The sequence below is a fragment of the Malus domestica genome, chromosome 06 (genome assembly GCF_042453785.1).
Source record: "Malus domestica chromosome 06, GDT2T_hap1".
In the NCBI taxonomy this organism is placed as follows: domain Eukaryota; kingdom Viridiplantae; phylum Streptophyta; class Magnoliopsida; order Rosales; family Rosaceae; genus Malus; species Malus domestica.
Genome location: NC_091666.1, coordinates 10,724,662 through 10,739,086, shown reverse-complemented (window position 1 = coordinate 10,739,086; position 14,425 = coordinate 10,724,662). Strand labels below are relative to the sequence as shown.

General features: G+C 35.6%; 2 protein-coding genes across 5 annotated transcripts; both read left to right on the top strand.

The window, feature by feature from the left end:
- The first annotated feature begins 624 nt into the window (after window positions 1–624).
- Window positions 625–6,109, top strand: LOC114825622 (uncharacterized). Of its 2 annotated transcripts, XM_029104577.2 has the most exons (6): window positions 686–1,067; window positions 2,921–3,042; window positions 3,388–3,534; window positions 3,874–3,967; window positions 4,058–4,393; window positions 4,500–6,109. In XM_029104577.2, the coding sequence occupies exons 2-6, from the start codon at window positions 2,932–2,934 to the stop codon at window positions 5,384–5,386; spliced, it is 1,575 nt and encodes a 524-aa protein (XP_028960410.2). In that variant the 5' UTR covers window positions 686–1,067; window positions 2,921–2,931; the 3' UTR covers window positions 5,387–6,109. The 2 variants fall into 2 exon arrangements, with proteins under 2 accessions (XP_028960413.2, XP_028960410.2); XM_029104580.2 differs by lacking the exon at window positions 2,921–3,042 and having other exon boundaries at window positions 625–1,067.
- Window positions 6,110–6,746: 637 nt separating this feature from the next.
- Window positions 6,747–9,207, top strand: LOC114825621 (probable WRKY transcription factor 15). Of its 3 annotated transcripts, none has more exons than XM_029104576.2 (3): window positions 6,747–8,261; window positions 8,410–8,535; window positions 8,802–9,207. In XM_029104576.2, the coding sequence occupies exons 1-3, from the start codon at window positions 7,582–7,584 to the stop codon at window positions 8,806–8,808; spliced, it is 813 nt and encodes a 270-aa protein (XP_028960409.2). In that variant the 5' UTR covers window positions 6,747–7,581; the 3' UTR covers window positions 8,809–9,207. The 3 variants fall into 3 exon arrangements, with proteins under 3 accessions (XP_028960409.2, XP_028960408.2, XP_070679555.1); XM_029104575.2 differs by having other exon boundaries at window positions 6,830–8,261; window positions 8,846–9,207; XM_070823454.1 differs by having other exon boundaries at window positions 7,343–8,261; window positions 8,864–9,207.
- Window positions 9,208–14,425: the final 5,218 nt, after the last annotated feature.

Below are 14,425 nucleotides of genomic sequence, written 5' to 3'. Positions count from 1 at the left end.
ATGTGACAAAGTGGGCCCTGCCTCAAGCCACGTCAGCATTTAACAGAGGAATTGACAAACAACTGACGGAAGGTATGACAGTGCAACAAATTCGAAGATAAGGTATGACATTGAAATTTTTAAAGACGGAGTATGAAACTGTGACTGACCTAAAAGTTAAAGTAGTTTTATGTAATTTACCCAAAATTCTTTATTGCACAACAAATATTATAAAAAATTTACGAGATGTGAATAGTTGGTTAATTGGTTACATTGTGTTGATCGATTGGCTACTCAAATCCCCCAAAGTGTATTCAGAATAGTAGAAAACCCAATCATAGTCTTATGACATGCTCACGTATCACAAATTGGCATGTAAGGTATACATCATTTCCATTATCAAACACCCCCTCAATGCTACAGTCTAATAATGCTTTTATAGTTGCATGTGAGAAACATTAAGCTATACTTCGTCAATTGGTTTCAGATCTCCCACCCTAAACATAACGTATGAAATAAAAAATTTCATTATGAAGCAAGGACAAAAGTGTAATCTGGGACATAGTATGAGGGATAAGAAGGTAAAACAAGTAATGAGGAAGATGCACAAGTGTCATCAGAACTTTTGCCGTTGAAACTGTCCCAGCAGAAGCTCGTCTGACAAGTGACAGCCCTCCTTAAAAGAGAAATCTAAGTCCAGACTCCAGAGAGAGACGTAGAGAGAGAGAGAAGAAAGGAATCCCAACGACCGAGAGAGAGAGGAGAAAGGAGAGGATGATTTGGGTTGTGGGAACAACGGATACGTGATCCTGTACGCGCCCTTCCTGCGCTTGCTACTCGCTACTCTCTCTCTCTCCTATCTCTGTGGACAGAAGTATCTTTCCCACCTTCAGTCCTTTGATGACCCCAATGTGATCCGATTCTCTCTCCTCTCTCTCTCTCTCTCTCTCTCTCCCGCCCTTCACATGTTGAATCATTGGCAGGCAGCATTGTTTCTGGATTACAGTCCCTTAGATATGTTGGAGAAAATGAGAATTTAGTGAAGGAGAAGGAGAAGAAGAAGTAGAAGCAGATATTTCTTCACCTTGGTACTCTCTCTCTTTCTTTCTCTACATTTCCAAAATTTGCAGGAAGATGTGTTTTTTGGAATTTCGGTTGTCATATATAGACAATTTGCGATATGGGATTTCTGTTGCTTGAATTATTTTGCAGTGGTTGGGTGTTGAATGAATGTGTTGAGTCAAAGTAATGACCTTTTGGGTTTTCTTTTTACTTACAGGAAACTAACGGTTTGATGCATTAATAGTAATACTACCTTTACTTTGAAGTAGTTTGGTTGTAAAACAACTTCCATGGCCCATGTTAGTAATTATTCACAAAACCATTTCCTAGATTTCCCCAAATACCAGAAATGAAAAAAAGAACATCATATTAACTTGTCTCACAACTTAGGGTATTGTCTCATCAAGAGTGATTAGGGATGGGCAATGGTTATGCGGACGGGTAATCGCGGTTAATTTACCCATAACTGTTTATACTCATACCCGCATAACCGTTTACTAAACGTTGGGTAATTACCTAAACGGTTATACTCATACTCATAATTGCATACTCATTTAATCGTAACTGTTTAATACCCATTTACCCATTTATCCTTTTTAACCTGTTTATCTTTTTTTTTTTACCATTACCATTTTTTCACCCGTCTACATGTTTTTTAACAACTTGAAAATTAAAAAAAAATTGTCATAATTTTTTTTTTGACAATTAAACACCGTTATAGGTACATTCATCATACATTTCCAAATTTTAATTTTTTAAGTCCTTATACCATTTCAATAATTGAAATAATAGTTTACAGATGATATTTTTAATTGTTACAAATGAAGGTAAATATAATATTTGCTAAATATTATTGGGTTACAAAAATCATTTAGAAGACATTTCTGTCAATTTCACGGTTACCCGCAAGGAATTTAAATTAATTTGGCCAATTCCTTGACGATGAAAATCATCATTCTTGTAGTAGTGTTATTGAGAGAATGACAGATGAATTCCTTGCTAATTTATTGGGTGCTAAGTATTATTGGATTGAGAACATGGTTTGTGTTAATTTTACATATATAAAATAAATGGGTAAACGGTTACCCGTTTATAACCGTGGTTAATACCCATAACCGTTCATTTAAATTTCGCGGGTAAACGGTTATACCCATAATCGTTTATTTATCTAAACGGTCACTCATAACCGTAACCGTTTAATTTAAATGGGTGGGTAACCGCGGCTACCCATAACCAATGGATATTTGTCCATCCCTAAGAGTGATACTTTCGTAAACCTTGTGTCTTTGTGGGGAACGAATTCCACACAAGCGTAGAAGAGAATTAGACAGGTTACGACAGTTGCAATTAGGATGACAGAGGTCTCATTAATTGTTTACTCGGGTTCAATGGATGTTTATACACCCTTCCTTTTGTTTTACATTTTTAAACTTACTTGTCAATCACTGTGCAGCTGGCAATTTAGGCATTAACTATAATTAGTGCAATCATAATTAGTTGCGTTTGGATTGGTTACGGTGACATAATTTTTAATTGCAATAATTAGTGTTGGTCAAACTACGGAGGAGAGGAGAGTACAGGAGAGGAGAGGACAGGGAAGGATAGTTGGCGGAGAACAGATTATCGCTAGAAAAAGTCAGTTGGTGGGGGTGAGATCATAGCAAAATAGCAAGTGAGAGAGACTACAACAGATATTTTGCAAACTCTTCCTTCAAACGGCAAAGAACAAAGTTTTGGTTGCCAGTGTAGAAACCACTTCTTATTACTTGCAATTAGTTAAACAGAGTTTTGTAGGGACTAGGCATGAAGTACGTTGTGGAAATTGGTTATAAATACTGTTATGTTCAAAGATGTAAAATCTGATTTGATGCAATTTCAGAAACAGAAAAAATGTTGATGCGGGGAGATCTTGATCTGAATTCAATGCGAGCATACACTGGTTCTCTAGACGATGTTGTGAGGAAGACTATGCTCAGCCAGGAGATTATGTTTAAAAAACAGGTATTAGGATACTCTAAATCCCAGGATAAAAGTTAGACATGGACTGAAATAATTTAGGACCACAGATCTTGTGTTTGTGTATGATTGGCTATCGTATAAAATAATTTGCATTGGGAAAACCTTGTCGTTGATTGACGTCATGTAAGGCTTGAAAAAAAAAACAACATTTGTATCAATTGCACATGTGAGACTTTTACTGCTTAATTTTGGCAGATTGGAAATTTTGGGTTTACTCAAAGTAGGCTGCACTGAAATTGCCTTACACGTGTTTAAGATACAAATGGGGGAAAATGCGAAAAAAATGGATTCCACTCTATTTAATTTTTGCTACTGATTTTCCTTCAGGTTCATGAACTCCATCATCTATATAGGATACAGAAGACACTGATGCAGAACCTTGGCAGGATGGAGTTTGGTAGATACAATCATAGCATAGCTGGTGCTGACTTCAATCTTTTACCTCGGAGAAATTATGGAAGAGACGAACATATGGTAAGTGTGGTTTTATGATGAAGGGGAGTGGAAGCAGCCACAGTTTGTGCTCCCACTCGGCCCTTGTTTGTTTCGTTGCAGTGTATGTGGTATTTTCAGACTGATAGCAGTAGGTCTAAGGCAGAATATATGGACCGAAATTTGGTCTCGCCTTTGTAACAAACTTATCAACTAATTTGGTCAAGATCTATCCTGAGGCAGAGATAAATGAAGTATCTAGTCTTTAGAGATGGGTCGATAAGTAACCTAGTTTCATTGTATATTACTTGTTATTTATGGTGTTAGTGTGGTGATTTGGTGCTTGTCTTTGAAGTTCGCTTTACACAATCTATATTTCAGGACTTGTTAGAACGGTGCAAGGGTGTAGATGATAAGATTCAGCCGAGGAATCCTGAGCTTAAACTTCACACAGATCAATGCATTAGCTATATCGGTAAGAATCTCCCCAAGGATAATAATACAAGGTATCACTTGAAAGTAACTCTGGAACTTAGGTGATCTCTTTGTTGTGATAATGTCGCAGATCCAGCGGAGCTGAAGCTTTCCCTGAGCATTCAAGAGGACAATAGGAAAGAGGGAGGTACTAAGAGGATTTGGTTTGATTTAGAAACTCATTCCTGCTCGCAACACATGATTGATTTAGAAGAACCGATTGAAAGGACATCAAATGAGGGCTTGGAACAGTCACCTTCCTTCAGCAGTACTGCTCCAATAACAAGCGCCAGGGGCACAAACAATTCAGAAGTTTCTGTCCTCTTTGATCCGATCATCTCGAGTAGTGTGAAGAAAAATATATTCTTTCATGCTGCTGAGAGTAACCCTCATTTAGATGGCAGTGAGTGGAATCCTTTCAATCAAGGTATGGGTTCAGTTATTCTGTGCACAACTATTTACGTGGCATTGAGTTGTTTCTGAAGGTTCAGTCTTGTGCACACTTCAGAATTTGTGTTGGTCTCTTTTTTCAGGATTAGAAAAGCGTTCTGGTGGCATTGCAATTAACAATTCATCCACCACAAGGCAGCATTTCGGCTCATATGAAACAGGGCTAGTGGACCTTAACAAAATTCAGAATGATGATTCATCTTGTCTCTCAAATGATCATACAGTAGCCCATTTTTCAACAGCTAGCTCTTCACATTTACGCGGATTAGTTAGCAAGGTAGAGGAGGGCACTCATTGTTACGAAACTGGGAAAAAACTAAATAATAATGGCTCAATTGAAACTTTGGAAAGGTTTCAAAAATACAATGCTGGAAACGTCAAAGTTGATGGATCAAGCATAAGTGGAATGGGCAATGTAAGCTTGGAGGCTGCGCCTAGATCGAAGATAGACCTCCAGGAAGCAGTTGGTTTCCACAGTAATGACTCCAGTAATGGAAACAACGGGTTTGTCATAAAGCTCCTAAACAGTCGAAGTAGTTCGTGCACTTCTGCTAGACAAGTAAATTGTGAGAACAACAAAGTAGAAGACCCTGTATTTTCATATACTGATCATTGTCGAAAAGTTGATCCAGATGGACATGGCAATATTTCTTCTGCTTCATGTAAACCATGCTGCATTGGGGAAGATGATTCCAGAAGCGTAAAGACTATGCAGTCTGAAATTGAATATAGAACCTCAAATCCCTTTTCCGTTGATCAGTTTTCAGGAACACATGTAGGGTCTCAAGTTTCAGAAACCTTAATGGGTGAGCAGGACCGAAGATCTTCTGACAACAGTGAATTAAAACACAAAGACCTTGACAAGGGAGGGGATTCAGCCGAACTGAATGTTTTGATCAGAGCAGCTGAAGCACTTGTAGAATCTCATTGGAGAGTTCATCATGTTGTCATGATTGCACTTACGAAGTAGGAGGTGCAAATAAGATGGAAACGAAGGGGAGTGAACAACCGCAGTGTTCTTCTGATTCTTATGAGTTACTCACACTAAATCTAATAGAGGGCACTGAAGATGACTATTGCGTGTCATTAAAGCCTTCTGAGGTGAATTACAATGACAGTAAGGAATTTGGGGTTAAGTTGAGAAGAGGGAGGAGAATGAAAGATTTTCAGAGGGACATTCTTCCAGGTCTGGCATCTCTTTCCAGACACGAAATTCGTGAAGATATTAACATTATGGAGACAGTTTTAAGATCAAGAGAGTACAAAAAGCTAAGAGGCAAGGTGGCTGATTATCAGAGCTGGTGTACTCCTGTCAAAAACAAACGTTCGCGACTCAACTATGTACCATTAGCTGCATACAAGCGTATTCAGGCTTTAGAATCATTTATTTACTTTCTGATTCATGTACTGATCTTAGTATTAGTATTGGTAACCGGATAAGTGCTCACGCAGAAATTCAAAAATAATGATTCAGAATTTGTTATCATTTATGGTTTTTTCTCGTGCTTGATGAGCTTACAAGAGCCAAAGAAGGTTTCTAGAACGATTGCTTTCCCTATGAAGAGACAGAATTTTCTGATTCTTCAGGAGCACATTAGGCCACACAATTGACGATGTAATGAACAGATTTTGGAAGAAAAGAACTTAGATGTAGACTTATGAAACATGTTTCTGCAGCTTTTGTTCGCTTCGATTTTGCGATTGTTTTGTTTGAGCATTCAAGTTGGTAGAATTCGTAGTTGCATACTCGGCCGAAGATTTAGCCCAACCAAATGAGTTCTATGGATACAATAATTCGAAAATTTTACTATGCTCGAGTGTAGGAGATGCATCAAAGTGATGAATGATTCAATGTACAGTCAATCCAACGAATATGTATACAAAAAAATCCCCAAAATTTGAGTATTACAGAATCCTGTGAAATTAATAAACGATGCAGTAAAGTGATGAGTGGAGGCAAAGCGACTAGTTGCCACCCTTTGGGAGCAAGCATGCTTCAAGCTAGTTAATTAGTGGGAATAGATTGATGGGTAAGTCGAATAATGCTACATAAAACCAAACTCTTCACTCAAGTCATCGAATCCTTATTCGTCGTCTTCTTTGCTACATGCCCCACAATTCACAAATGCAAATTATGAGATAATAACATTGAATTCATATGCAAATTTTGAAAACAAACTTTGTAATAGTTTTCCTCCAGATACTTTTTGTTGATTAATTTTGTTTGGAATTAAGGACTGATAAAAGAGGGGAGAGAGTGTGGAAAGAATTGAAGCCTTTGTGGTTATAAGGGACGGAGAGAGTAGCGTAATGAGTTAAGATTTTAGAATAAGTTCAAACTTCGGTTTCCTCCATGTACAAATGAATTTTGATTACTTAATTTGTTTCTTGATTTTTTTATCACTTATTTTGTTTCCTCGCATACTTATGGTTATTTTTGCGTTTGAGTTGAATTAATCAAAGAAGAATCAAGCGAAAGAAATAAATAGAAGTGTGCAGATTACATATGGAAGAAAAAAAGTGAGAAAATCATTTTCCAATTTTTTCTAGCAACCAGATATTGAAAATGGATTAAACAACATTTTATTTTGTTAGTCAATTTTAGATTTTTAAAAGGCGATACTTTAAGTGACACTAAGTTATGATCTTATAGGTGAAAAATGATTGCATTCTTTCATGTGTGAACTTACTTGTTCCCCCATTTATGATTAGCACGTCATCACTGTAAAGATGAAGTATTAGTATATACTTTTTTCAACATCCTATTGAGATTTATGATTTTTAAATAGATGAAGCATGCAATTTATTATTAAGATTTATGATTTTTAAACAGATGAAGCATGCAATTTATCATTCTTCCCTGTACTCCACTCTCTCTCTCTCAATCAATGTAAGATTTGTCAGATATTGTATTGGTTAGTGACTTAGTGGGTTGTGAAACTTAAGGCACCATTGACTATCTGGGCAGCAAGCTCTTGTTTATTTCAAAATATAACCAAAGATCTGACGAAGTGGATGATGAATATTTTATCCACTAAAGCATCACACTACATTGGGTGGTTTCTGCCACATTGCTTTTACCCTTATCACAGAGTCACATTGATATGCCCGAATATTGAGGTTGCGATTGCATAATTTGCATGAATATTAATCTGCAATTGAATCATGGAAAGGGAATCAGGTGTCTGTCTTTCAAGGAACCCAGGAATGGATTTCACAATTCATGAGGTTGCTCAAAGCAGTTTGAAGCATGCCCATCGCCTCTTTCGTTGCATCTCTGAGAAAAAGCATAAGAGAAGTGCTCAAGAAGTAAGCCTGGTTGCTCAAGATGCAGTAAACGAATTCCGCAAACTGCTTACTCTCCTTGATGGATCTATCTTATCAAATCAGAAGAGGATCAGAAGGGGTCCACTGCCCGAATCCCATGGCATAAACCAGGTTGAACTGTTGGAATCCCATCACCTTTGCTTAGGGTTTAGACAGTTGTTTAGTAATACTCATCAGAGTGATCATGTAGCTGCAAATGTGATCCGCAGTAATGGCTTTAGCATGGGTAGAGAGCGAAAACCGAGCCTGGCATTGCAACAAGGCCACTGTGAAACCAGTGTGGTTCTTCCTAATAATTTGATCATGGGTTTGAACCAATTCTCACAGAAGCCTAGTACTTCTTTGATCAGTATGGACGGAAGTAGCATTAACACGCAGACGTGGATGATTCACTATTCTTCGTCTGAACTCTTCGCTTCTCGAGATAGCGACTCTATGTTTTCTTCTAAAAAGAAGTGTGAAGAAGCCAGTACAAGATGTTTAGCCTCTACCGGTGGATGTCATTGCTCAAAGAGAAGGTATTTCAGTCCTAATTAAAATACAATCCTATACATGACTGCTTTTTGTTGTTTTTTATACAATTTTATAATTGGTTTTTTTTGTTTGCTGTTTTCTTGTTGCTTGCTAAAGGTTACTAATCTCTTATGTTTGTTCATCTCCTCACAGGAAACTGAGAATAAAGAGAAGAATACGAGTTCCGGCTGTGAGCAATAAGCTAGCTGATATACCTCCTGATGACTATTCTTGGAGGAAGTATGGGCAGAAGCCTATCAAAGGGTCTCCATATCCTAGGTATTTCTATGTTATTATTTTCATTTCCATATAGATTTCGAAAAGTCTCCTAAACTGCATACAAGTTAACCACTAACCATTAAGCTGCACTGGTTTCCAATCTCAGTGTTAAGATTATTTGATGTGTATATATATGCATACGCTTCTATCATGTATGCGTGCATATCTTGTCATTGTCCTGCTAGTAAAGCATAGATTCGATGTTTTATCACCAACTAATGGTCAATTAAGTACAAAATCTGAATGTATGCTTAACCATTGCCAAGGGTTTAGCTGATATGTCTGTCCAATCATGCTTTTGGTTTCAAAGGAGTTATTACAAATGCAGCTGTGTGCGAGGATGTCCTGCACGAAAGCATGTCGAACGATGCTTGGAGGATCCTAACATGTTGGTTGTTACATATGAAGGCAATCATCAACACCCGAGGTTTACATTTCAGGCACCCTCTGTTGCGATTTAAGTTCACCAAATGAATCAAAATAGGCCGACATTTCACAGCTTGACCTGGTTTTACATTGTAGGCTTCTCTTCTGCTCAAATCCTGAAACTGTTAAAAGTGTAACTTTGAAGTGTGATCTACTCCTCCGTCCCAATTTTTGTCTTTAATAATGTTTTTACTCAGATCAGATCATTGTACATATTTACATGTGAAAAGTTGTATTTGAATTACATCCCTTATGGTCTTATGGTTGTGAAGAAACCAAGTTAAAAATGCACCAGATTCTCAGTTTTGTTGACGCCACAATTTGGTCAGTGAAAATTGCCATGTGTGAGATGGCAAGCTGAAAATAAAGCAAAAACAAGCAGGCTAACGTTGTTGAGAGAAAGAATGAACGACGATGTAGTGCAGGTGCAGGATATGCAATGGCCTTTCCTTATTGCAAACCCGAAATGACCCAAGTGGGCTCCCAACTTTTATTTAATTAGATGGGCTCAAAATTGAAAGACCACGATGTGTGGCTGGTCGTGACCAATTGTGAGGACAAGTAGAATGCTTTTATAATTTAGGAAAACTAATAATTTTTTTTTTTAAATCTTTACATTTTACTTAAAAATCATTCATCAACTTTATTTATTTATTTAATAATAAGAACAATATATATATATATATATATAACCTAACTTGTGTTGGGCGCGTCACCTCCCTCCCCCCCCCCTTCCACATTCCACTTTTTTCTCTCATTGTCAGCTAATTAATATATATATATATATATATATAACCTAACTTGTGTTGGGCGCGTCACCTCCCTCCCCCCCCCCTTCCACATTCCACTTTTTTCTCTCATTGTCAGCTAATTAATATATATATATATATATATATATTTTTTTTTTTTTTTTGCTTAAAATACTTCAAATTGAATTACATTCTCTAGCTTTATTTTTGTGGTGTTGTTTTCCAATAGTAGTGTTCATGATGATGAAATTTTTTTCAATATGCTCGGAACACGGGATAATACACCACTTGTCTTTATACAAGTTATGAGATTTTTGTGTTAAAAAATTAATAACATAAAAAATAAAATTTTCCACCACTTACATATTAATACATGGTATACCATTTTGTATTATGGGCACAAGGAAAAATTTCTCCAAGATGATACCCAAGCTCAAGAAATTGGATGGAGAGCTACATTTATTATTGTAGGTATGTAAAAAATGTGAGGAAATTTTAATTTGATAATTGAAAATAGCTTTTTAAATATAATTACTAAGAACATAATCTTTGCAAGGTTTTGATCTAAAAGATCACTTTTGTGTTCATCGTTTTCTGCGCAATGGGTGCTTTTACAGAACCAAAAATGGTCTAAGTTTCAAACCTTATGAAATTGAACCAAGAATTAAACACTATTTATAAAACTTGACCAATAAGTAGACACTATTCATGAAACTAGACCAATAAGTAGAGACTATTTATGAAACTGGACCAATAAGTTGACACTATTTATAAAACGAAAACAAGAATTATGCATTATTTCCAAAACTAAACCGATAGGTGGAAACTATTTATGAAACTGGAGTAAGAATTAGACAATATTTATAAAAACCTGACCAAGAGTTAGGCACTATTTATGAAAGTAGACCAATAACTAGACATTATTTATGAAATTGAACCAAGAAAGAGACACTATTAATGAAACTGGGCCCAATAACTAGGCATTATTTACGAAATATGACCAAGAACTAGACACTATTTATGAAAGTGGACAAAAAAACTAGGCCCTATTTATGAAATTTGACCAATAAATAGTATAGTACCGTTCAGTTTTATAAATAGTGTTCAGTTTCATAAATAGTGTTTAGTTTTATAAACAGTGTACATGTCCCGTGTGTCAGTTTTTATTATTATTATTATTATTATTTTATTTTTTTATGATTGTGTCATTTTCATTAAAATTTATATTTTTTGTCATTTTTATTAAAATTTAAGGGCTTTTCATTAAAATTTAATTTTTTTTTTTCATTTAATAAAGTTATAAACTCCGTCTGTGTAAGTTTATCTTACATTGCCGATCCCAAGCCCGGATAAAGGAGGAGGGGGAGGGCGTCAGGTAGTCGACAGCCGACACTCCTAGTTTACGTCGAATCTTTATTTAATAAAGTTATAGCATGGTTTTTTGTTAAAATAAATTTAGCCCAAGCCCTTTTCATGAAAGTTCCCTTTTAATTTTGATCAAAATAGTTTTCATAAAACTATTTTCTTCTTCTATATATTTGTTTCTATATTTATTTCTGGAGTACAATGTGGAAGAATGAAACTCAAAGAACTGAGGAGGACTGTAGCAGCGGTGGAGCATGTGGTTTACTCCGATGCATAGCAAAGAACCTTAACATGATTTAACATGCCGTGAATCCTCTTAAAAGATGTTTGATATCGTATCAGAATCTTGTTTACAAGTGTTCCTGAGTTTGATCTTCATTCCCCACATCTTTATTGATTTACAAAGCTCTTGGTGAGGCTTCACTTACATGTTTGTCTCGCTCTTCTACAATATGGGCGTTTAAGCTTTTTGAGACTGGTTTCTAAAAAAAAAAATTGAGACTAGCGATTCCCTAGCATGCCCTACCAAGTAATTAGATTAACCAATATTTTACATTATATTATAATTATGTGCCTGGCTCTCAAGCTTCGGCTCAATTCGATACGGCTAATTTCCCCCACATATCCTTTGCAAACAAATCCTAAAGGCCCACCAATTTGTCTGAAGTAGTTTCTAGCCAGAAGATCTCACAGGCTTGACAGAGATATGTAAATAACATTCTGTCTTAGGCATAAGACAAACCATCATTAATTCAAGCACACCAAACACCGTGTATTGACCCCCTTTTTTTTTTTTGAACAAACGATATTATCTACATTAAGAGGGAGGGATGAATTTAGCTTCACAATAAGCTAATAATGATGTGGTTCAAATTCGTCTTAACAAATTCTAATTCCAATACACACAAGCTTTTAGTTCCCTTTACTACTTATTTGGAAATATAAATGGATTGGTTCATCTCTTAACAAATCTTCAACGTATATTAGAACTTTCACTAAAAGACACTACATAGTCAATAATAGTGTCCCATTTTTCTCTAGAAGAGATATCGGAGGATGTGGGAATCAAAATTCTCCTCTTGTATCGTTAAAGTATCTCATTTTGTTTCATTATGTATCGCATCACTTCATAAATGGGGGTAAGGCTAGCCGACATTCACCTCTCCCAGACCCTGCGTAAAGCGGGAGCCTTGTGCACTGGGTACGACCTTTTATGTATCGCATCACTTCAGCTTATTCTCGAGACCTTAGGTAAAGATTGAATATGTTTAACCACCTAAGTTATAAGTCATTTTAGTGTCTCTTTAGTGTCCATTAAGTTCATCTTTATTGCCTGTTTTAGAGGAAAAAAAATTGTTTTTCATTGAACATTTATAAGAAGTTCTAGTTAAGTAAATTTCCCTCACTCATTTTGACTTTTCATATTTCTAATTATGGTTTTTTTTCCCTACAAGTTGCATTTGATTACACTTTCTCGACATTGGATTCTCCTTTCTGAAGGATGTATGATTTTGATGTTTCATTTCAATAGTATACATTCTTTTAGAAATGGATAAATGCTAAAAAGACCAAATTTTAAAATCAAATTACGTGTCCCAAATAATAAACAAGCATGTTAATCGACATTTCATTAACAATCTAATTATCTACAACCACATCATTTGGTTTGTAAATTTAGTTAAAAAAAATTTGATCTCCCTAGCATTACTCGAAATATATATCATTGATATTGAATCATTAAGGTCCTTTAAGAAATATGATGTTTTATTTATTTATTTTCATCAAAAGTGTGCTAGCTCGAACGCTTATTGAATGATGGGTGTAGATTGATGCATATGCATGAATGAGTGATGGCTGATGAGTGCCAGCAGTAGAAGGTGTTATATAAAGTTGGGCACCATCCTATGTTATCCATTCTCAACCATTAGTTATGCTTAATCTGCTGAAGTGGGAGGTCCAATATCATAATAATAAGCATAAGCCGCATGAAAATCCATCGAATTATGGTTGATGTAGAAATCAAGTTTGAAGGTTATTGCAGTCAATCGTTTTGCATGATTTGTCCCTTTGAAACTGCATCTGCATGCTTCCTTTTCTTCTCGAATATTATCATCAAAAGCAGAATTTATGATTACTGAGTCTTGGATAAATGTATAGATAGTTGAAACTCACATCACAAGGAATGATTCCACCTTGGGAAAAAGTGAGTAACTTGGAAAGATTGATTGATGTCGACATAAGTTGAGGATTTTATATTTTTCATGTGATTCAACAAGCAAGTCCTCAATTTAGGTCTTCTCTAGAATGTTACCGATTCGACGACGATCTAATGAGAGCAAAATGGAAGATGTTTAAACATTGTCGAGAGGTTACTGACAATTTGATTATCATATCCAACACTTAACCAAATTCACCGGGAGAAAATACTCTTACTAAATGTTACTAAAACTTGAACCATTAAAAGATAGGTGAATAATGTATATAAACTTGGAACAATATTTCATAAACATTATATATATATATATATATATATATCTCATCCATGAGAGGATTAATTTGGTAAAATCTATGTCTAAAAGGAAAATTTCCTCCTTTATATTAAACACGCAAACACTTGTGAACGTACACATTTAACAAGCTAAAAGTGGCTTAAGGATCAACTTTGTTGTTATAAAATTGCCCTTGCTAGGTAACTCGTGTATACAACTTACAAGTAGTCCTATATTAATTTGTTTAGTGAATATGATAAATTGTTGTATGAGAAAATCGACCAACCATCTAGTAAAACTGTACAAGTTAGCAACTTTCTAAAAACAATCATTTTTCAATAGACGTGAAAGGGATCCTTGTGTTCAATCTTCCATCATTTGGTAGAAAAATTTGTCCTCATAAAAAGTCAATAGTATTTCCCTCAAATCTTTTTGGCCAAAAAGGAAGCACATTTGTCACCATACTTATCTCCTTTTAGCCAATCCGCTTCCTTTCTCCTCGCCATCATAGACAAGAGGACATATACATAATATAAGATATATAATATAGCTAGGTCACAAGTCCAATGAAACTGACGGACTTCCACCAGAACCATTGAATTACGATGAGAAAGAAAAATCTGTGGGAGATACGTCTTATATGTGCAACTTGGTTGTCGAAAGTCTGTCGAAAGTTTTTATCGGAAATTTCTACGTCGCATTATGACATGTCTGTTCTCGTTGATCTTTTTGGTGCATGTTAATCTTTAAGTTTTGCTGAAATAACCTCATTTTGGAGCTCAAGGCTTAAGCATATTGGAACCCTAATTCCAATTATTATTAATTTGATCCACATATCTGGTGCAATTTGGATTTCGCAGA

Coding starts and splice junctions, on each gene's coding strand:
- LOC114825622 (XM_029104577.2), top strand. CDS start 2,932: ATGTTGATGCGGGGAGATCTTGATCTGAATTCAATGCGAGCATACACT. Junction 3,043..3,387: donor AGATTATGTTTAAAAAACAG/GTATTAGGATAC, acceptor ATTTTCCTTCAG/GTTCATGAACTCCATCATCT. Junction 4,394..4,499: donor GTGGAATCCTTTCAATCAAG/GTATGGGTTCAG, acceptor CTCTTTTTTCAG/GATTAGAAAAGCGTTCTGGT.
- LOC114825621 (XM_029104575.2), top strand. CDS start 7,582: ATGGAAAGGGAATCAGGTGTCTGTCTTTCAAGGAACCCAGGAATGGAT. Junction 8,262..8,409: donor TGTCATTGCTCAAAGAGAAG/GTATTTCAGTCC, acceptor ATCTCCTCACAG/GAAACTGAGAATAAAGAGAA. Junction 8,536..8,845: donor AAAGGGTCTCCATATCCTAG/GTATTTCTATGT, acceptor TTGGTTTCAAAG/GAGTTATTACAAATGCAGCT.